The sequence below is a fragment of the Manis pentadactyla genome, chromosome 9 (genome assembly GCF_030020395.1).
Source record: "Manis pentadactyla isolate mManPen7 chromosome 9, mManPen7.hap1, whole genome shotgun sequence".
Classification (NCBI taxonomy): Eukaryota; Metazoa; Chordata; class Mammalia; order Pholidota; family Manidae; genus Manis; species Manis pentadactyla.
The window spans coordinates 71,881,367-71,903,952 of record NC_080027.1 but is presented as its reverse complement, the minus strand read 5'-3'; the positions used below and the strand labels follow the sequence as shown (position 1 = coordinate 71,903,952).

The 22,586-nt window shown below is 37.2% G+C and overlaps 1 protein-coding gene across 4 annotated transcripts in view; it reads left to right on the top strand.

Annotated features, from left to right (window-relative positions):
- IMMP1L (inner mitochondrial membrane peptidase subunit 1) overlaps positions 1-22,586 on the top strand; it is an 80,174-nt gene that overhangs the window by 48,238 nt on the left and 9,350 nt on the right. The window contains exon 6 of one of the 4 annotated variants that reach the window (XM_057507531.1): positions 212-316. The exons of the other annotated variants lie outside the window; for them this stretch is intronic. Within the exon in view, the coding sequence (XP_057363514.1) occupies positions 212-292 (81 nt within the window). The 3' untranslated portion in view covers positions 293-316. Of the gene's footprint in view, positions 1-211; positions 317-22,586 lie in introns of those variants that run through there. 4 annotated transcript variants of the gene reach the window in all.

Here is a 22,586-nt window from a genome sequence, read left to right as displayed (position 1 = left end):
ATGACTTAATAATATTCCATTGTGTGTATATGTGTGTATACACCACATCTTCTTAATCTATTCCTCTGTTGATGGACACTTAGGTTGCTTCCATTGCTTGGCTATTGTAAATAATGTGGCAGTAAAAAGAGGAGTTCATATATCTTTTTGCATCAGGGGTTTTGTTTCTAGTCCTAGAATTAATGGGTCATATGGTATTTCTGTTTTTTAGTGTTTTGAGGAACCTTCATACTGCTTTTCACAGTGGCTGCACCAACTCAGATTCCCTACTCTACTCAGTTTCTTCTACTAGTTTCTACTGCAAGTTTGCTCCCAAGTATGTACATGATGTTATTATCTTTTAGTAAGATACGTGTTCCTGTAGCTCACTACACTGTATGCTCCTGCTAAACTGGCCAATCTCTGGTCATTCTTGTCTTCATAGCAGGCTTGACAGCTAAGCTATTTCCTTAAGAGGGCTACCTGACCACCTTCCATACTCATAAATGAAAGTTGTAGAAAACGTTGGAATGTCATTGTAGCAGAACAGCAGCATACTGATGATGTGTTTCTTTTTTCAAGTGACTTCTATTTGAACTGAATGATATTTTTCAGCCATTTTAGTAAGCTGACTAAAAATTCACCTGGCTTTGCTTTAATGTATCAGTTTGGAGTACTCTGAACTAAAAACTAAATCTTCTAAAGGAATGGTAGAATTGAGGTACCCTGAACCTACCTTGCTCTCATTTTGAGAGAAGGTTTGATGCCCAAGAAATGATATGGTGGTTTTGGTATGATGAAGGCTAAGTAGCCCTTGAAGATGCAGTGCCTACTCATTAGGTTATGTGGTAATGAGAATTTTCTATATTTCAGCAGAAATGCATATGCCCTTTGGATGTATTTAACTACTCTACAGGTATTTTGTTCTTTTGAACCTTTTGTTTGGCAGGTTAATGATGGGTGAAGTTATTACCTGTAGTTGGCAAACTCCTTTAAGTGTAAAATTCTGCTTTTTAGTGGTTGTTCATTGTAAAATGAATCACTTTTAAAATCTTTCAAATATTAAAACTTTGTTGAATTTTAGTTCCTCTAGCCATAGCAGACACTATATATTGAAAATGGACATATTAATAGAAATATGATTATGGAGTAATTGGTATATTCCTATAGTTTTATCCTGTAGTTAGAGGAGTAATTGTGATTCAACTTCTATGTGGTGAATAGTCAGCAGAGTGGTTGGGAAGCAAGAAGATAGGAGAGGTACAGCAGAGAAAGCAGTTCAGAATTTACAGGAATATTAAAAAAAATCTTTCACAATTGTTAAAGGAAACATCTACTTATTAAAAAATTATTTTTACCTTTATTAACCTATCAAAATGTAAAGCTATTTAAAGCTTTTTAGTTCTTGTTACCACGGATTCCAGGGTTATATGCAAAAGGTGACATATTGTTCACCAAATGAAGTAGAGTGATGGTAGGTGAATAGGGAATGTAGTATTTCTTACATTTTTTTCTTTTTAAATTATATAATATGTTAATAACATCATTATTATTATTGACAGAAATGTAAGAAACAGAGACAATTTTACATTTAAAAAAGAACTGATTAAATGTCCTCAGGATGTATCAGTAATATAGTTTTCTTAAAAGGAGAACTTGAAAAGGGACAGTATGCCAGTAATAAAGCTGTTTTACAGGGTATTGGAAAATATTTAAATAAAACTGCTTGACAAACTGAAAAACAATCTCACTAATTGGGCAGCATTAGAAAATGGTCACTTTATATGGTTGACATTAATAACCCCTTATTGTGTACTGTGTATTTAGGTTATAGTTCAAATCCTTGAATATCCTAATGCTGTTTTTCTGTTTGTTTAAATGTCATTTACTTTAGCTAAAAGTCACAACCAGATGGTCTCCTATTACCACTTGTATTATAAACATAAAAAAAATACTTCTGTGTAAAGAAAGGAATCATCAGATTGAAAGGGCTTATTTATTATAAGCTGCTGATACACGAAATCCTTATGTCATTTAAATAGAAGAACTACCTAATAATGTCACTTATTACAAGTGGGATATCTAAACAAGGGACTTGCTTTTTGCAGACTGTAGTGATAAAAACCTGTGCTACACATCCATTTCTCAGCAACGGCTCCAAGAATAATCAATTGTGGCATACTGCTAATGCCTTGATTACAGCTGATGTGGAGGAAATATGTTTACTCTTTTACTAAAGTGAAGTTCACTGTGGAGATGACGTGACTTTTTCATCCTATAACTAACAATTCTGAAGATAAATTTGACTAACTGTTTACAATTCTGAGGTGTTTTCCTTCTGATGTTAACACTAGTCATCTTTGAGGCTCCACCTTAAGCATTTTCTGGTGTGTTCTTTGAACATTTTTAGAACAATTTGATCTTAGTTTAATTATAATACGTAGTTTATAGAATTTTATTTTGTAGAAATGTATTTTATCTTACCTATGTTTGAATATATGTCTGTGTGTATGTATATGTGTGTGTAAGATGAACATTTCTATTGAAAGAGCACTAAGTCTTCCTGAAACTAGTGTTTTGATCACCTAAAAATATTTTAACTCCTCAAGTTGGAAAGTCAGTACTATTCATGTGAATCTAGGGAGGCAATTGTGCAATTCAGTAAAATGGAAATATGATGTGTACTTTTATCTACTTTCATTTGAGACCTCTCTTCTCTACTTTATGGTTGCCTTAAAGTAATTGAGGAAATTAAGAAGACTGCAGTTGTAATGCTGCAGTCCAGAGTAAGCATTTGAAGCCAACTCCAACTTTGATGGTAACATAAGAGTGGAAAAGAGAAAAGAGGCATAAAAGCAGGTATGTATGTTTTAAGACAGTTGAAGATAATAAATTGGCAAGAAAATATTGGCATTACGAGCCATTATACAGCTTTTCTAGAGATACGTAAGAGACTTTTCCTTGTAGGTTAGAATTTTCATAGCTATTTTAAGAAAATTTAAGAATAATTAAACTTGGCACAGCTAAACTTAGTTTGCTTACATCCTTGCTAAACACACATGCAGAACCAACAGGGAAAGGAGACAAAATGCCTAAAATTATGCGGTAGTATTTTAAAATTCTAAGATGCAATTTAAGATTCTAATCTGCTTTGTATACATTGTGTGTATGAATCTCTAAAAATGAGGAAGGATTAGAGAAACCTTCTATTGTCTGAAGGGACTTAAAATTTGATCTGGCTTCCCTATGTACAGAAAGTCAAAGTGTGTCTCGGGATATAGACCAGTATGGACATTGTGACCCCAGCTGCAAGTGTGCCTAACCCCAAAGCAACCCCAGGATTCAGGCATCTTCCTTAATGAAGTTGTGCCTCAGGAATAGTCAGAATCACTAGACTTGGGGCCCAGGTAGGGGCGGGAGAGAAGACTTAAATGGCCTTCAAGCGGCTATAGTACTGGACAAAACTTGCCAGGCATTAACTTCATAACCTTTCTTTTACTTTTATTTATTCATGCATTCATTAATTCCACAAATATTTATTGAACACTTGAGGGCTAGCATCAGGTTAAGAGGAGATCAAGTCCCTGCCTACAGTGCTGTCCAGGAGACCAGTAGAACTTTCTTTAAAAGTAGAATATTCTATATCTTCACTGTCCGGTATGATAGCCACTAGGCACATGTGGCTATTGAGCACAGGATGATGGTTAGTATGTCTGAGTGACTGATTTGCTTATTTTATATAATTTTTAAAATTAAATAGCCACTTATGTTACTGGTGGCTATTATCTTGGGCAGTACACCTTTATGATATTATAGTCCGTTGGAGGAGCACACAAGAAAGTACTATGTGGTGCAATAGAGTTATATACAGGGTACTATGATAAGATACAAGAGGATATTTGTCCAGACTAGGGTGATAGGATTCCAGACTGGGGGAGGTAAAACCCAAGTTGAAGTTCTAAAAAATAAGTGGAGTTAGCCAAAGCAAGCAGCATATTCAGGTCTAGAAGGGAAAGTGCAGCATTGTGCTTTGGGCCACTGCCAAAAGTAAGTTCTTATACCTGGAATATTACAGTGGGGAGGGGTGAAGAGTGACAAGAGATAGAAATGACAAGGTAAGTAGGGCTCAGTTATTCAAACATCTCAAGTAGGTGAATAACATTAATCAGACTTAATGTTTTGAGAGAATACCCTGATACTAGTATAGACTAATAGAGGATGGTTTGGAGTAGGAGAGAGCAGAGGCAGGGAGACCAATTATAGGCTGCAAGTAAGACATAATAAATTGAGATCATTATTAAGAACAGAAAGCAGTACAGAGTTTGAAGGAAGATTAAAGAAATAACTAGAAGGATTGGATGCCAGAAGAAATGGAATTGAAGGACTTAAAATCGACCCAAGTTTCTGGCTTTAGCAATTGAGGTAGGTGGTGCATTAAAAATATGGAAATGGTGAGAGATACTAGTTTGTGAAATAGAAGGTATATTCAATTTTGGAGTAGTATAGAAGCCTAAGATAGACTATATTTTAAATTAATACAATGGCAATTAAGTAACAAGTGCTTCCCCAGAATGACATCTGGATTCTATACCATTCCCACCTCAGTGTCCACTGTTATGTTTTCATGATCTCTCAGTAAAAACAATGTTTTGATGCTCTCAGCCCTGGGAGATCCATCTTAATTTTATAAGATCTTTAGCTATTCTCTTTGTATCTTATATCATCACAGACAATGTCATCTGTTATCCACCTGCCTAATATTCAATTTTGTATTCACAAGCAATAATTCATTCTAAATATCTTCCAGTGTATGGAACATTAGAGTTGTGGTTTTGATGAACAAAACAGAAGTAGAATTGTCTTCCTGTCAAAAAAATTGCAACATAATGTTTTTATTTTTTTAATTTTTTTAATTTTTGTATCATTAATCTACAATTACGTGAGGAACATTATGTTTACTAGACTCCCCCCATCACCAAGTACCCACCACATACCCCATCACAGTCACTGTCCATCAGCATAATGAGATGCTGTAGAATCACTACTTGTCTTCTCTGTGTTGCAAAGCCCTCCCATGCCTCCCCTCACATTATACATGCTAATCGTAATGCCACCTTTCTTTTCCTGGCCTCCGTGTCCCTCCCTTCCCACCCATCCTTCCCAGTCCCATTCCCTTTGGTAACTGTTAGTCCATTCCTGGGTTCTGTGATTCTGCTGCTGTTTTGTTCCTTCAGTTTTTTCTTCGTTCTCATACTCCACATATGAGTGAAATCATTTGGTACTTGTCTTTCTCTGCCTGGCTTATTTCATTGAGCATAATACCCTCTAGCTCCAATCCATATTGTTGCAAATGGTAGGATTTGTTTTCTTCTTATGGCTGAATAATATTCCATTGTGTATATGTACCACATCTTCTTTATCCATTCATCTACTGATGGACACTTAGGTTGCTTCCATTTCTTGGCTATTGTAAATAGTGCTGTGATAAATATAGGGGTCCATATGTCTTTTTCAAACTCTTAGTTTGAAAATTATTCTTAGTGTAAATTCCTAGAAGTGGAATTACTGGGTAAAACGGTATTTCTATTTTGAGCTTTTTGAGGAACCTCCATACTGCTTTCCACAATGGTGAACTAATTTACATTCCCACCAACAGTGTAGGAGGGTTCCCCTTTCTTCAAAACCTCACCAACATTTGTTGTTTGTCTTTTGGATGGTGGCGATACTTACTGGTGTGAGGTGATATCTCATTGTGGTTTTAATTTGCATTTCTCTGATGACTAGCGATGTGGAGCATCTTTTCAAGTGTCTGAATTTCTTCTTTAGTAAATTGCTGTTCAGCTCTTCTGCCCATTTTTTAATTGGATTATTTGCTTATTATTTGTTGAGGTGCATGAGCTCTTTATATATTTTGGATGTCAATCCTTTATCGGATCTGTCATTTATGAATATATTCTCCCATACTGTAGGATGCCTTTTTGTTCTATTGACGGTGTCCTTTGCTGTACAGAAGCTTTTCAGCTTGATGTAGTCCCACTTGCTCATTTTTGCTTTTGTTTCCCTTGCCCAGGGAGATCTCTTCATGAAGAAGTCACTCATGTTTATGTCCATGAGATTTTTGCCTATGTTTTTTTCTAAGAGTTTTATGGTTTCATGACTTACATTCAGGTCTTTGATCCATTTCGAATTTACTTTTGTGTATGGGGTTAGACAATGATCCAGTTTCATTCTCTTACACGTAGCTGTCCAGTTTTGCCAACCTCAACTGTTGAAGAGGCTGTCATTTCCCCATTGTATGTCCATGGCTCTTTTATCGTATATTAATTGACCATATATGTTTGGGTTAATGTCTGGAGTCTCTGTTCTGTTCCACTGGTCTGTGGGTCTGTTCTTGTGCCACTACCAAATTGTCTTGATTACTGTAGCTTTGTAGTAAAGCTTGAACTTGGGGAGCGAGAAACCCCACACTTTATTCTTCCTTCTCAGGATTGCTTTGGCTATTCGGGGTCTTTGGTGGTTCCATATGAATTTTTGAACTATTGTTCCAGTATGTTGAAGAATGCTGTAGGTAATTTGATAGGGATTGGATTGAATCTTTATATTGCTTTGGGCAGGATGGCCATTTTGATCATATTAATTCGTCCTAGCCAAAAGCATGGGATGAGTTTCCATTTGTTAGTGTCCTCTTTAATTTCTCTTAAGAGTGTCTTGTCTTTTTGGGGGTATAAGTCTTTCACTTCCTTGGTTAGGTTTATTACTAGGTATTTTATTCTTTTTGATGTAATTGTGAATGGAATTTTTTTCCTGATTTCTCTTTCTGTTAGTTCATTGTTAGTGTATAGGAAAGCCACAGATATCTGTGTATTAATTTTGTATCCTACAACTTTGCTGAATTCCGATATTCTAGTAGTTCTGGAGTGGAGTCTTTTAGAGTTTTTTTTTATGTACAATATCATGTCATCTGCAAATAGTGACAGTTTGACTTCTTTACCAATCTGGATTGGTTGTATTTCTTTGTTTTGTCTGTTGCCTTGGCTAGGACCTCCAGTACTATGTTGAATAACAGTGGGGAGAGTGGGCATACCTGTCTTGTTCCCGATCTTAGAGGAAAAGCTTTCAGCCTCTCGCTGTTCAGTATGATGTTGGCTGTGGGCTTATCATATATGGCCTTTATTATGTTGAGGTACTTGCCATCTATACTCATTTTTTTGAGAGTTTTTATCATGAATGGATGTTGAATTTTGTCGAATGCTTTTTCAGCATCTATGGAGATGACCATGTGATTTTTGTCCTTTTTTTGTTGATGTGGTGGATGATGTTGATGGATTTTTGAATGTTGTACCATCCCTGCATCCCTGGGATGAATCCCACTTGGTCATGGTTTATGATCCTTTTGATGTATTTTTGAATTCGGTTTGCTAATATTTTGTTGAGTGTTTTTGCATCTATGTTCATCAGAGATATTGGTCTGTAGTTTTCTTTTTTGGTGGGGTCTTTGCCTGGTTTTGGTATTAGGGTGATGTTGGCTTCATAGAATGAGTTTGGGAGTATTCCCTCATGTTCTATTTTTTGGAAAACTTTAAGGAGAATGGGTATTATGTATTCTCTGTATGTCTGATAAAATACCAAGGTAAATCCATCTGGCCCAGGGGTTTTGCTCTTGGGTAGTTTTTTGATTACTGCTTCAATTTTGTTGCAGGTAATTGGTCTGTTCAGTATGATGTTGGCTGTTTTTTTTGATTACTGCTTCAAATTTGTTGCAGGTAATTTGGTAGTTTCAGAAGGTTGTATTTTTCTAGGAAGTTGTCCATTTCTTCTAGGTTTTCCAGCTTGTTAGCATATAGGTTTTCATAGTATTCTCTAATAATTCTTTGTATTTCTATGGGGTCTGTCGTGATTTTTCCTTTCTCATTTCTGATTCTGTTGATGTGTGTTAATTCTCTTTTTCTCTTAATCAATCTGACTAGAGGCTTATCTATTTCGTTTATTTTCTCAAAGAACCATCTCTTGATTTCATTGATTTTTTTATATTGTTTTATTCTTCTCAATTTTATTTATTTCTTCTCTGATCTTTATTATGTCCCTCCTGCTGACATTAGGCCTCATTTGTTCTTCTTTTTCCAATTTCAATAATTGTGACTTCAGACTATTCATTTTGGACTGTTCTTCCTTCTTTAAATATGCCTGGATTGCTATATACTTTCCTCTTAAAACTGCTTTTGCTGCTTCCCACAAAAGTTGGGGCTTTGTGTTGTCATTTGTTTCCATATATTCCTTGATCTCTATTTTAATTTGGTCGCTGATCCATTGATTATTTAGGAGCATGTTGTTAAGCCTCCATGTGTTTGTGAGCCTTTTTGCTTTCTTTGTACAATTTATTTCTAGTTTTATACCTTTGTGGTCTGAGAAGTTAGGTGGTAGAATTTCAGTCTTTTTGAATTTACTGAGGCTCTTTTTGTGCCCTAGTATGTGGTCTGTTCTGGAGAATGTTCCATGTGCACTTGAGAAGAATGTGTATCCTGCTGCTTTTGGGTGTAGAGTTCTATAGATGTCTGTTTGGTCCATGTGTTCTAGTGTGTTGTTCAGTTCCTCTGTGTCCTTGCTTATTTTCTGTCTGGTGGATCTGTCCTTTGGAGTGGGTGGCGTGTTGAAGTCTTCTGAAGTGAATGCATTGCATTCTGTTTCCTCCTTTAATTCTGTTAGTATTTGTTTCACATATGCCGGTGCTCCTGTGTTGGGTGCATATATATTTATAATGGTTATATCCTCTTGTTGGATTGAGCCCTTTAGCATTATGTAATGTCCTTCTTTATCTCTTGTTACTTTCTTTGTTTTGAAGTCTATTTTGTCTGATACGAGTACTGCAACACCTGCTTTTTTCTCCCTGTTTGCATGGAATATCTTTTTCCATCCCTTGACTTTTAGTCTGTGCATGTCGTTGGGTTTGAGATGGGTCTCTTGTAAGCAGCATATAGATGGGTCTTGCTTTTTTATCCATTCTATTACTCTGTGTCTTTTGATTGGTGCATTCAGTCCATTTACATTTAGGGTGATTATTGAAAGATGTACTTATTGCCATTGCAGGCTTTAGATTCGTGGTTACCAAAGATTCAAGGTTAGCTTCTTTACTATCTTACTGCCTAACTTAACTCACTTATTGAGCTATTATAGACACTTTCTGGTGATTCTTTATTTCTCTCCTTTCTTATTCCTCCTCCTCCATTCTTTATATGCTGGGTGTTTTATTCTGTGCTCTTTTGTGTTACCTTTAACTGCTTTTGTGGGTAGTTGATTTTATTTTTTGCCTTTAGTTAGTATTTGGTTAGTCTGCTTTCTTTACTGTGATTTTATTTTCTCTGGTGACATCTATTTAGCCTTAGGAGTGCTTCCATCTAGAATCTAGGGGATTCCCTCTAAAATCCCCTGTAGAGGTGGTTTGTGGGAGGCAAATTCCCTCAACTTTTGCTTGTCTGGGAATTGTTTAATCCCTCCTTCATATTTAAATGACAGTTGTGCTGCATATAGTATTCTTGATTCAAGGCCCTTCTGTTTCATTGCATTAAATATATCATGTCATTCTTTTCTGGCCTGTAAGGTTTCTGTTGAGAAGTCTGATGATAGCCTGATGGGTTTTCCTTTGTAGGTGACCTATTTTCTCTCTCTGGCTACCTTTAATACTCTGTCCTTGTCCTTGATCTTTGCCATTTTTATTATTATGTTTCTTCCTGTTGTACTCCTTGGGTCCCTTCTGTTGGGGGTTTTGTGTGCTTCCGTGGTGTGAGCGACTATTTCCTCCCCCAGTTTAGGGAAGTTTTCAGCAATTATTTCTTCAAAGACACTTTCTATCCCTTTTTCTCTCTTCTTCTTCTGGTACCCCTATAATGTGGATATTGTTCCATTTGTATTGGTCACACAGTTCTCTTAATATTCTTTGATTCCCGGATATCCTTTTATCTCTCTCGGCATCAGCTTCTATGTGTTCATGTTCTCTGTTTTCTGTTCCATTAATGGCCTCTTGCATCTTGTCCATTCTGCTTTTAAGTCCTTCCAGAGATTGTTTTATTTCTGTATTCTCCCTCCCAACTTTATCCGTTAGCTCTTGCATTTTTCTCTGCAGCTCCATCAGCCTGGTTATGACCTTTATTTTGAATTCTTTTTCAGGAAGATTGATTAACTCTATCTCCCCAGGTTCCCTCTCAGGGGATGTCTCTGGGATTCTGGTCTGGATCAAATATTTCTGACTTTTCATGACAACAGAGATATTTGTGGGCCATTCATGCATTTGTCAGCTGGGAGAACAAAGTCCCTTCCTGCTTGCTTGTCACCTTCCTCCCCTGCGAGAACGGCAACCCCTAGTGGTTTGTGCTGGGCAGCTGTGTGCCGACGGGGTCTCTGGGTCTGGCCCGTGCAGGTGCAGAGGAGACTCTGCCCGGCTGCTTTGGGGTTGGCCAGTCTCAGGCCGCTGCTCCACTATGGTGGGTCCGTGCTGGAAGGGGAATGGGCGGGAGGCTGTTTATCGCCATGAGGGGTCTCAGAGCTGTGCTGCCACCCAGCGGTTTAGGGCGCCTGGCATTACCCATGATTCCCAGCTGCTGGGCTGAGTGTGCTGGGATGCTTCCGTCCAGCCATGAGGTTCCTGTCCCTGTAAGACTTTCAAAAAGCACTTGGTTTTCTTTTGTCCCAGGGGCACCGGCTGTGGGAACTCGCTCACAGGTTTTACTGTTCCATTTCCCTAGTATCCAGCACACCACGCACTGTGTGTCTGTACTCCCGGTGCGGTTGACTAGGGCTTGGTATTTAGCAGTCCTGGGCTTCCACTCCCTCCCCGCTTCGACTCCTCCTGCCGGGGAGCTGGGGTTGGGGCTGCACTCGGGTCACGCCGGGCCACGGCTTTTATCTTACCCCCTTCATGAGGCGCTGGGTTCTCGCAGGTGTAGATGTAGCCTGGCTGTTGTACTGTATCTTCTGGTCTTTCTTTTGGGAAGAGTTGTATTTATTGTATTTTCAAAAATATATATGGTTTTGGTTGCAGATTTCTGCTGACCTAGTCACACCACCATCTTGGCTTCTCCTACCACACAATGTTTTTTTTTAAGGGATTAGTAATATCAAATACAAAAATCTACATATTTTATTTTAATCATATGTTTTTGACTATGGACTCTTTTCTGCCCCCTGATCTATTTCTATTTCAGGTGTAAATCAGTTTTCTAGCAATCTCTGTGTGAAACAGTTATGTGTAGGGACCACAGGAAATTGAAAAGAGTTGCAGAGATTCATCTATATGAATAAATCCATATGGGGATAAGTTTTGACTTGGGAAGAATAATTTGAAGTCCTGGGCATCAAAATTTTGGTTTAAACATATTAGTACATATTTTGTACAGTATGGATCTGAGCTACCGTTTAGACTTTTACTGAGAGCGTGACACAACTTATTTTCTTAATACCAGAAGTAGCATATTCTTCTGCTACTCTCTGAAATACACTGTCTCATTAACTTAGGCTCACCTTTTGAAAAATAGGAGAACCAGAGTTACACCAGGCTATAAATTACCATTTTATCTGTTAATTTAATATTGCTGTAGAATTTTTTTCTCTTATCTGCTTTGAATCTTCAATTTAGTAATAACCAGCAGATTGATCCAACAGAAAATAACTGTGAGTTTGAAATGAAATTTTTGTTCTATTACTTGTCTTACTCCATACCAGAAAAGTCAGGTTTTGAGTTTTGGCCCCATACTGCAAATATGTTGTACTTTGTTTGTTTAAATAAATAAATTCTTAACTAAACTAGTATGTTAGTTAACCAGAGATCTGGTGACATTTCTGCTAATTGTGGTCACTGTACTATACAAATAAGCAAACCTGCTGTATGGATTGGAAGTTAGGTCCATCCCTTGACACTCTACCAGGGGAAAGAAAAGGTTTTTTTTAAATTCCACAAATCTCTTCATCACCTTCATCATGATGGTAGTGTTCTTTTTTTAAAAAGTGCGTATTAAGGGATATTAAAATACCCACATGTATATATGTGTGTGTATGAATGTGTGTGAATATACACACAGACAGTTCCTGACTTAAGATTTTTCTTTTACTTTTTGATGCTGTGAAAACAGGAAGCATTCATTCAGTAGAGACTGTCCTTCAGATTTTGAATTTTGATCTTTCCCCAGGCTAGTGATATGTGGTACAATACTGTCATGATGCTCGGTAGTGGCAGGAAGACACAGCTCTGTCAACCACACCATCATGGGAGTAAACAACCACTATACTTAACAACTGTTCTGTCCCATAAAACTATTCAGTTTTTCATTCAGTAGAGTATTAAATTACATGAGATATTCAACACTTTATTATAAAATAGACTTTGTGTTAGATGATTTTGCCCAATTGTAGGTTAATGTAAGTGTTCCGAGCATGTTTAAGGTAGGCTAAGTTTAGCTATGATGTTCAGTAGGGTAGGTGTATTGATTGCATTTTCAACTTATGATGGCTAATTAGGATGTAACCACACCATGAGTTGAGGAAAATCTATATAGACTTTTAAAATTATCTAATTAATACATAGTGGTCATAAAAATGTAAATTTTGAAATACAAAAAACAATGTTATGGGTTAAGAAACATTTATATACGTTGCCTACAACTTTGTTCATTGACAATATTAATGTAAATCTATTACTTTTTAAAGCAGCTGTCTACTATTATATAAATAAACTATATATATATAAAAATTAACTCCCTATGGCAGCTACCTATCTGTTTTCTGTGTTATGTGTCTATTTTACTTTTTTTTTTGTATTTTATAGAATCCGCATATAAGTGAAATCATATGGTATTTGTCTTTCTCTGACTTTGTTTCACTTAGCATAATACACTGTAGGTCCATCCATGTTCTTGCAAATGGCAAGATCTTCTTTTTTTTTGGCTAACTGATCTTTTCTACCCATTCTATTGATGGACATTTAGGTTGTTTCCATATTTTGGTTATTGTAAATAATGCTGTGACAAACATGGCAGTGCATACAACTTCTCAGATTAATGATTTCGTTTTCTTTGGGTAAATTCTCTCAAGTGGAATTTCTGGGTGCTCTGGTATTTCTATTTTTTATTTTTTGAATAAACTTCCATACTACTTCCATAGTGGCTGCACCAAATTGCAATCCCACCAGCAGTGTACAAGGGTGCCCTTTTCTTCACATCCTTGCCAACACTTGTTATTTCTTGGCTTTCTGATATTAGCTATTCTGATTGGTGTAAAGTAATACCTCACTATGGTTTGATTTGCATTAATGATGATAAGTGATGTGAAGCATCTTCTCATTTGTCTGTTGGTCATTTGCATTCCTAATTTGGAAAAATATCTGTTCAGGTCCTCTGCTTATTTTTAAATCAGATTGATTGTTTTTTGGTGTTGAGTTGTATGAGTTCTTATATATTTTGCATATTAACCTTTATCATATATCTTTTGCAAATATATTCTCCCATACTATAGGTTATCTTTTTGTTTTGCTGATGGTTTTCTTTGCTTTGCATAAACTTTTTTAGCTTGATGTAGTTCCCTTTGTTTATTTTTGCTTTTGTTACCCTTGCCTGGAGACACATATCCAGAAAAAAAAATTTTAATGCTGATGTTGCATGTAACTGTCTACATTTCCCAACACCATTTATTGAACAGATTGTCATTTCCCCAGTGTATATTCTTGTCTCCTTTATCATAAATTAATTGACCATATAGGTGTGGGTTTATTTATGGGCTTTCTGTTCTGTTCCATTGGTCTATGTATCTGTTCTTGGGCCAGTACCATATTGTTTTGATTACTGTAGATTTGCATATAGTTTAATACTAGGAAATGTGATTCCCCCAGCTTGTTCTTCTTTCTCAGTACTACTTGGGTTACCCAGGGTCTTTTGTGGTTCCATGTAAATTTTAAGTATTAAAACTTAAATTTTAACTATTAAAAATTTTAACTATTGCTCTAGTTCCATAAAAAATGTCATTGGTATTTTGATAGGGATTGCACTGAATCTGTTGATTGCTTTCAGAAGTATGGCCATCTTAACAATATTAATGTTCCCTATCCATGATTATGGAATATCTTTCCATTTATGTGTGTCTTCTTCAGTTACTTTGATCAGTGTCTTTTTTAAAAATTAAAGTATTGATATACAGTCTAATGAAGGTTTCACATGAACAACATTGTGGTTTCAACACTCACCCATGTTATCAAGTCCTCAACCCCCTGCCCATTGCAGTCACTCTCTGTCAGCATAGTAAGATGCTATAGTCATTACTTGTCTTCTCTTTGCTGTACTGTCTTTCCTGTGACCTACCTATATTGTAATTGCTAATTATAGTGCCCCTTAATCCCCTTCTCTGTCCCTCCCGACTCACACTCTGCAACTCCTTCCCTTCAGTAACCGGTAGTCCCTACTTGGAGTCAGAATCTGCTGCTGTTTTGTTCCTTCACTTTTGCTTTGTTTCCCATTCATCTACTGGTGGACTCTTAGGTTGCTTCCATATATTGTCTGTTGTAAGTACTGCTGTGATAAACATAGGGGTCCATATGTCTTTTTGAATCAGGGATCTTGTTTTGAGTGGAATTCCTGGGTCAAATGGTAATTCTATTTTGAGTTTTTTGAGGAACCTCCATACTGCTTTCCTCAATGGTTGAACTAATTTACATTCCCACTAGCAGTGTAGGAGGATTCCCTTTTCTCCACATCCTCACCAGCATTTGTTGTTCCCTATCTTTTGAATGTTGGCCATCCTGATTGGTGTGAGGTGATATCTCATTGTGGTTTTAATTTGCATTTCCCTGATGATTAGTGATGTTGGAGCATCTTTTCATGTGCCTGTTGGTCATTCGAATTTCTTCCTTGGAGAAGTGTCTGTTCGGATCCTCCACCCATTTTTTTAATCAGGTTATTTGTTTTTGGGGTTTTGAGGCATGAGAGTTCTTTATATATTTTATATGTTAACCCCTTATTGGATAAGTTGTTTACAAATATATTGTCCCATACTATAGGATGTCTTTTTGTTCTGCTGTTGGTGTCCTTTGCTGTACAGACGCTTTTTAGTTTAATGTAATCCCATTTGTTCATTTTTCCCTTGCTTGAGGAGATATGTTCAGGAAAAATTTGCTCATATATTCAAGAGATTTTCGCCTATGTTTTCTTCTGTGAGCTTATATTTTCATGATATCCATTCAGGTCTTTGATCCATTTGAGTTTACTTTTGTGTATAGAGTTAGACAGTAATCCAGTTTCATTCTCTTAGGTGTAGCTGTCCAGTTTTTCCAAAACCACTTGTTGAAGAGGCTGTCTTTTCCCCATTGTATATCAGTGGCTCCTGTATCATATATTAATTGATCATATATGCTTGGGTTTATATCTGGGCTCTCTAGTCTGTTCCATTGATCCATGGGTCGGTTCTTGTGCCAGTAACAAATTGTGTTGATTTCTGTTACTCTGTAGTAGAACTTGAAGTTAGGGGGCATAATCCCCCCAGCTTTGTTCTTCCTTCTCAGGATTGGTTTGGCTATTCAGGGCTTTTTTGTGGTTCCATATGAATTTTAGAATTGTTTGTTCTAGTTCGTTGAAGAATGCTGTTGGTATTTTGATAGGGATTGTATTGAATCTGTAGATTGCTTTAGGCAGAATGGCCTTTCATCAGTGTTGTATAGTTTCAGAATATAGGTCTTTCACTTCCCAGCTAAACTTATTCTTAGGCATTTTATTCTTTTTAATGCAATTGTAAATGGAATAATTTTCTTAATTTCTCTTTCTGCTCATTATTTGTATACAGAAATGAATCATATCTCTGTAAATTCATTTTGCATCCTGCAACTTCACTGAATTCATTTATTAATTATAATACTTCTTCAGTGGAGTATTCAAGGTTTTCTATATGTAATATCATATCATCTATAAATAGTTACAGCATCACTTTTTTCTTACCAATTTGGATGCCTTTTATTTCTTTGCTTGCTTGGTTGCTATGGCTAGGAATTCAGGTACTATGTTGAATGAAAGTGGTGAGAGTGGGCATCCTTGTCTTGTTTCTGAACTTAGAAGAAAATCTTTAAGTTTGTCATATGCTGAACATGATGTTAAATGATCTATATTTTATTTAAGCTCTGCTGATTGAGGAATATTTGTACTGTTGGCAGTTTTGAGATGCTAGCAATACCATAGTGAACTTCCTTGTTTATACATAATTGCCTGATGAGTTTGGCAAATATTTGCTTGAAATTTTCCTAGAGAAAGGGTAACAAAAACACAAGGGATGCTGCTTAAGGGAACACAAACTGGAGATGAAAAAAGTATACTTTACTTACATCAAAACTTTCAGTTTTCCTAAAAGGGTTCTGTTCATATTGTTCTGAGGTATGTTTAAAAAAGAGAGACACTTTAAAAATGAGATAATTGGAACATGTGTTCCTGGCAGTGTTGGAGTAACTGCTGAACTTGCCCTACTACCTTATAGAATATTGCAAAAATATATGTGAAACACCACAAAAAAAGAAAACTACAGACCAATATCCCTGATGAACATAGATGCAAAAATACTCAACAAAATATTGGCAAACCGAATTCAAAAATACATTAAGAGGATCATACACCATTATCAGGTGTGATTCATCCCAGGGTTGCAAGGATGGTACAACATTTGAAAATCCATCAACATCCACCACATCAATAAAAAGAAGAACAAAAAGCACATGATCATCTCCATATACACTGAAAAAGCATTCGACAAAATTCAATGTCCATTCATGATAAAAACTCTCAACAAAATGGGCATAGAGAGCAAGTATCACAACAGAATTAAGCCCATATATGATAAACCCACAGCCAACATCATATTTAACAGCAAGATGAAAGCTTTTTCTCTAAGATCAGAAACAAGACAAGGATGCCCACTCTCCACACTTTCATTCAGCATAATACTGGAGGTCCTAGCCATGGCAATCAGACAACACAAATAAATAAAAGCCATCCAGATTGATAAGGAAGAAGTCAATCTGTGACTGTCTGCAGATGACATGATAATGTATATAGAAAACCCTAAAGAATCCACTCCAAAACTACTAGAACTAATATTTGAATTCAGCAAAGTTGCAGGATACAAAATTAATATACAGAAATCTGTTGCATTCCTATACACTAACAATGAATAAGCAGAAAGAGAAATCAGGAAAACAATTCCATTCATAATTGCATCAAAAAGAATAAAATACCTAGGAATAAACCTAACCTAGGAAGTGACTGACCTATACCCTGAAAACTACAAGACACTCTTAAGAGAAATTAAAGAGGACGCTAATAAATGGAAATTCATCCCATGCTCTTGTGTAGGAAGAATTAATATTGTCAAAATGCCATCCTGCCTAAAGCAATATACAGATTCAATGCAATCCCTGTCAAAATACCAACAGCATTGTTCAACGAACTGGAACAAATAGTTATAAAATTCATATGGAACCACAAAAGACCCTGAATAGCCAAAACAATCCTGAGAAAGAAGAATAAAGCAGGGGGGAATCTCACTTCCCAGCTTCAAGCTCTACTACAAAGCCATAGTAATCAAGACAATTTGGTACTGGCACAAGAACAGACCCATAGACCAGTGGAACAGAATAGAGAGTCCAGATATTAACCCAAGCATATATGGTCAATTAATATATGATAAAGGAGCCATGGATATACTATGGGGAAATGACAGCCTCTTCAAGAGCTGGTGTTGGCAAAATTGGACAGCTACATGTAAGAGAATGAAACTGGATCACTGTCTAACTCCATACACAAAAGTGAATTCGAAATGGATCAAAGACCTGAATGTAAGTCATGAAACCATAAAACTCTTAGAAGAAAACATAGGTAAAACTGTCTTGAATATAAACATGAGCAACTTATTCATGAACATATGTCCATGCACAAGGGAAACAAAAGCAAAAATGAACAAGTGGGACTATATCGAACTAAAAAGCTTCTTTACAGCAAAGGACACCATCAGTAGAACAAAAAGGCATCCTACAGTATGGAAGAATATATTCATAAATGACGTATCCAATAACGGGTTGACATCCAAAATATCCAAAGAGCTCACGCATCTCAACAACAAAAAGCAAATAATCCAATTAAAAAATGGGCAGAGGATCCGAACAGACACTTCTCCAAAGAAGAAATTCAGATGGCCAACAGGCACATGAAAAGATGCTCCACATCACTACTCATCAGGGAAATGCAAATTCAAACCACAATGTGGTATTACCTCACACCAGTTAGGATGGCCACCATCCAAAAGACAAACAACAACAAATGTTGGTGATGTTGTGGAGAAAGAGGAACCCTCCTGCACTGCTGGTGGGAATGTAAGTTAGTTCAACCATTGTGGAAAGCAGTATGGAGATTCCTCAAAAAACTCAAAATAGAAATACCATTTGACCCAGGAATTCCACTTCTAGGAATTTACCCTAAGAATACAGCAGCCCAGTTTCAAAAATACATATGCACCCCTATGTACTATTTACAATAGCCAAGAAATGGAAGCAACCTAAGTGTCCATGAGTAGATGAATGGATAAAGAAGATGTGGTACATATACACAATGGAATATTATTCAGCCATAAGAAGAAAACAGATCCTTCCATTTACAACAGCGTGTATGGAGCTAGAGGGTATTAATGCTCAGTGAAATAAGCCAGGCAGAGAAAGACAAGTATCAAATGATTTCACTCATCTGTGGAGTATAAGAACAATGAAAAACTGAGGGAACAAACAGCAGCAGACTCACAGAACCCAAGAATGGACTAACGGTTAACCACAGGGAAAGGACTGGAGAGGGTGGGTGGGAAGGGAGGGATAAGGGGAATAAGAGGCATTACAATTAGCACACATAATGTAGAGGGGCATGGGGAAGGCAGTGTAGCACAGAGAAGACAAGTAGTGACTCTATAGCATCTTACTATGCTGATGGACAGTGAGTGTAATGGGGTATGTGTTGGGGACTTGATAATGGGGGTAATCTAGTAACCACAATGTTGCTCATGTAATTTTATATTAAGGATACCAAAATTTTTTAAAAAGTAAAAAAAAAATATGTGAAACCACTCTTTTCAGAGAATGCATAATAGGCAGTAGAAGACAGATCCCTGAGAGAAATGAAAGAAACAGGAAGTTCTGTACCTGTCTCTTCTACCTTAAAGCAGTTCTCAGAAAGTATGAGGAGTGAAAATTCAAACAAAGCACAGTGGTTTTCCTGAATTGCAGAGGCAGAGTTTAGGGTAGAGTGAAGTTGAAGTGGTTGGAATTTATGGATCAAACCACCTGGAACATCAGCACTACAGAATGATCTCCATAAATCTACAAAGGTATTATTAGCTTGTAGGCTGAATACTGTTTTGCCTTCTTATGGTGAAACTTAGAAACTGAGTAAAGAACAGCTAGTGATGATCCAAGTCATTCCCAGAGCTCACACAGGGCTGAGAACTATTTGATTTCTGATCAGCCATAGTGGACAGATTGTCATTTGAGTATCTACAGCATTCAGTTAGAGATCCAAGAATGTCATACTTTAGTAGTAGGGCTAAAGTAGCCCTTAGGATATAGTGTGATATAGAATTAAACTAGCAAGTTGAAAAATAAGGCTTGAAAGGACAGTGCTGATACACAGCTAATTACCTCCCCCCAAACACACCTCCCTAACATTTCACACTCTCTAAAGAAAGACAAAAATCCACTCAAAAGCTAGATGTCCAGTTAATGAAGATTTATGGAAAATTTGGCAGAGTAGGAAGGCAGGGTGGAAACAACCTCGTATGTACACTCAAGGAAGCAACTACAGCAAATAGAACTAACCTGAAGATTGCTGAACAGACCATCTACACCTGGTAAAGAAGAGAAGACCACACTCAGAAGAGTAAAGTGGGAGATCCACATTCAGATAGGACCCAAGCCTTTCCCCTATACCAACCCACAAGTGGGAGGGAGACAAATGGAGCATGGAGGGGATAAGTGCTCAGGAATCCTGCACACCTGGCCCTGGAGATCTGCTCTGAAAACAGAATCCACATTGCATTGGGATTTGGTGATTAATGGTGTTGGAAACCAGAGTTGGAGCACTAAGAGACTGAGACTCCTCTGTCACTTGTGGAGCACAGGCATGCTCTGTTGCTTCTACTGAGAACCAAACAGGCAGCGGTTTGAAAGATTTACCAGCAAATGGATGAGTGCGAGAAGAGCTGGGGTTGGTGGGAGCTCTCTCTGGAGGAGAAAGGGCAGGTGGACAGTTCTTCCCCAGCCCTCAGGCAAACTGGTTGGGTGCTTGTGGGAACCAAACATTCCATCTCCCTTGCTAGTGACCCAGACCGTCAGCATGCCAACCTAGGTGTCAGCCTGCTCTGTCCAGCAGTGATATGACATTGCTGTGTGGCAGGTCGAAGGAGGATTTCCTAGCTTTCTAGGCCTTCGTCTGCCTAACTGGGAGCTACTGGGAGCCAGCTCCAAATGCTACCTCTACATCTCTGGTTGCTCAGCCCCACAGTGGCCCTCTCCTGCATACCTGCCCCATCTGCTTGCCACACTAGCCCAGTAGCAGGTTGCCTTGCAGCCCTGAAGGCAGTGGGTGGCCCTGCCCACAAGGTCCCAGCAGAAGCACCACACAGCACAAAGGGCATGCTGAAGTGAGCTGTCAGCCTCTGCTGACAGAGATCAACCATTTGCCAAGGCTCGCAGAAAGGTGGCCCTGACCACAGCACACCAACAGCAACTGTGGCTCCACAAAGGAGAACCAGGCACTGGAAAGAAAAGTCTTGAGCTTGTGGGCACCACAGGATACCATTTTCATAAAGCTATTACTTTCTAGAGCAGGAGACATAGCAGATCTATCTAATACAAAGGAAGAAACACAGAAACCCAGACAAAATGAGGGGCAGGGGTATATGTTCCAAACACAAGAACAAGGTAAAACACCAGAAAGAGGGCTAAATGAAACATTACAAATCTTGATAAAGATTTCAAAGTAATGGTCATAAAGAAGCTCACTAACCTGGGTAAAGGAATTGATGATCTGTTAGAACTTCAACAGAGATAGAAGAGCTTAAAAAGTGCCACTCACAGGTGAAGAATACAGTACTTGAAATGAAATATACAGTGGAGGGAATGAATATTAGATTGCTGAAAGTAGAGGAGACAATCAATGATATGAAAATAAGAGAACAGGAACACAACGAAGCTGAAGAGCAGAGAGAAAAAAGGATCTTTAAGAATGAAAGAATGATAAAAGAGCTGTGTGATCAATTCAAATGAAACAATATTTGTATAATAAGGGTACCAGGAGAAGACTGAGACAAAGGGGTAGAAAGTCTCTTTGAAGAAATAGTAGCTGAAAACTTCCCCAATCTGGGGAAGGAAGTAGACACTCGGGTCCTGGAATCACAGAGCCCCTAGGAAAGGAACCCAAGTAAGACACCATGAAGACATATAGTTATTAAAATGACAAAGATTAAAGATAAAAAGAATCTAAAAAGCTGTGGAAGAGAGGCAGACAGTTACTGATAAAGGAAATTCCATAAGTCTATCAGCAGATTTCAGAGCAGAAACTTTACAGGCCAGAAGGAAATGGCATGAACTATTTAATGTACTGAAAGGAGAGAACGTTCAACTGGGAATCCTCTACCCAACAAGGTTATCATTAAGAATTGAAGAAGAGATTAAAAGTTTCCTGATAAACAAAAGTTAAAAGAATCCAACCCCACTAAACTGGCCTTATAGATTATGTTAAAGAGACTTGTATACATGGAAATATTCTTAAGCCTAAATATTTTTCATAAGTGAAAATAAACCTACAGTAAATTTAGTAGAGCAATTACTAAGCAAATATGAAGTTAAGGAAAAAATCAACTATTAACAAAATCAGTCAAGGGATACACAAGATGTAGATTATGACATTTTAAACATAAAGTGTGGAGGAGGAAGAATAAAAAAGTACCTTTAGATTGTGTTTGAAATAGAGGGACCATTAACTTAATATAGACACTTACATATTTAGGCAACAATGTATGAACCTTATGGTAACCACAAACCTAAAGCCCATAATAGAAATATTTAAAAAAATTTTTTAAAGAAATCTAAGCATAACACTGAAAGCATCAAATAAGAGTATGAGAGGATTAAAGTAAGAGAGGAACTACAAAAACAATCACAAAACAATAAAATGGCAATAAATACATACTTACCAATAATTACCTTAATTTAAATAGACTAAATGCACCAATCAAAAGATATAGAGTGGCAGAACAGATAAAGAAACAAGACCTTCTATCTATATTCGGCCTAAAAGAGACTCATTTCAGACCTCAAGACGTACATAGACTGAAAGTGAAGAGATGGAATATATTTTATGCAAATAAAAGGGTGAAAAAGTACTGGAGTGCTGGTACTTAAAACAGTCAAAACAGATTTTAAAACAAAGTAACAAGAGACAAGGACATTACATAATGATAAAGTGATCAGCCCAACAAGAGGTTACTGCAGTTGTAAATACCTTTGCATCCAACATAGGATTTCCTAAATACATAAAAGAAATACTAACAAACCTAAA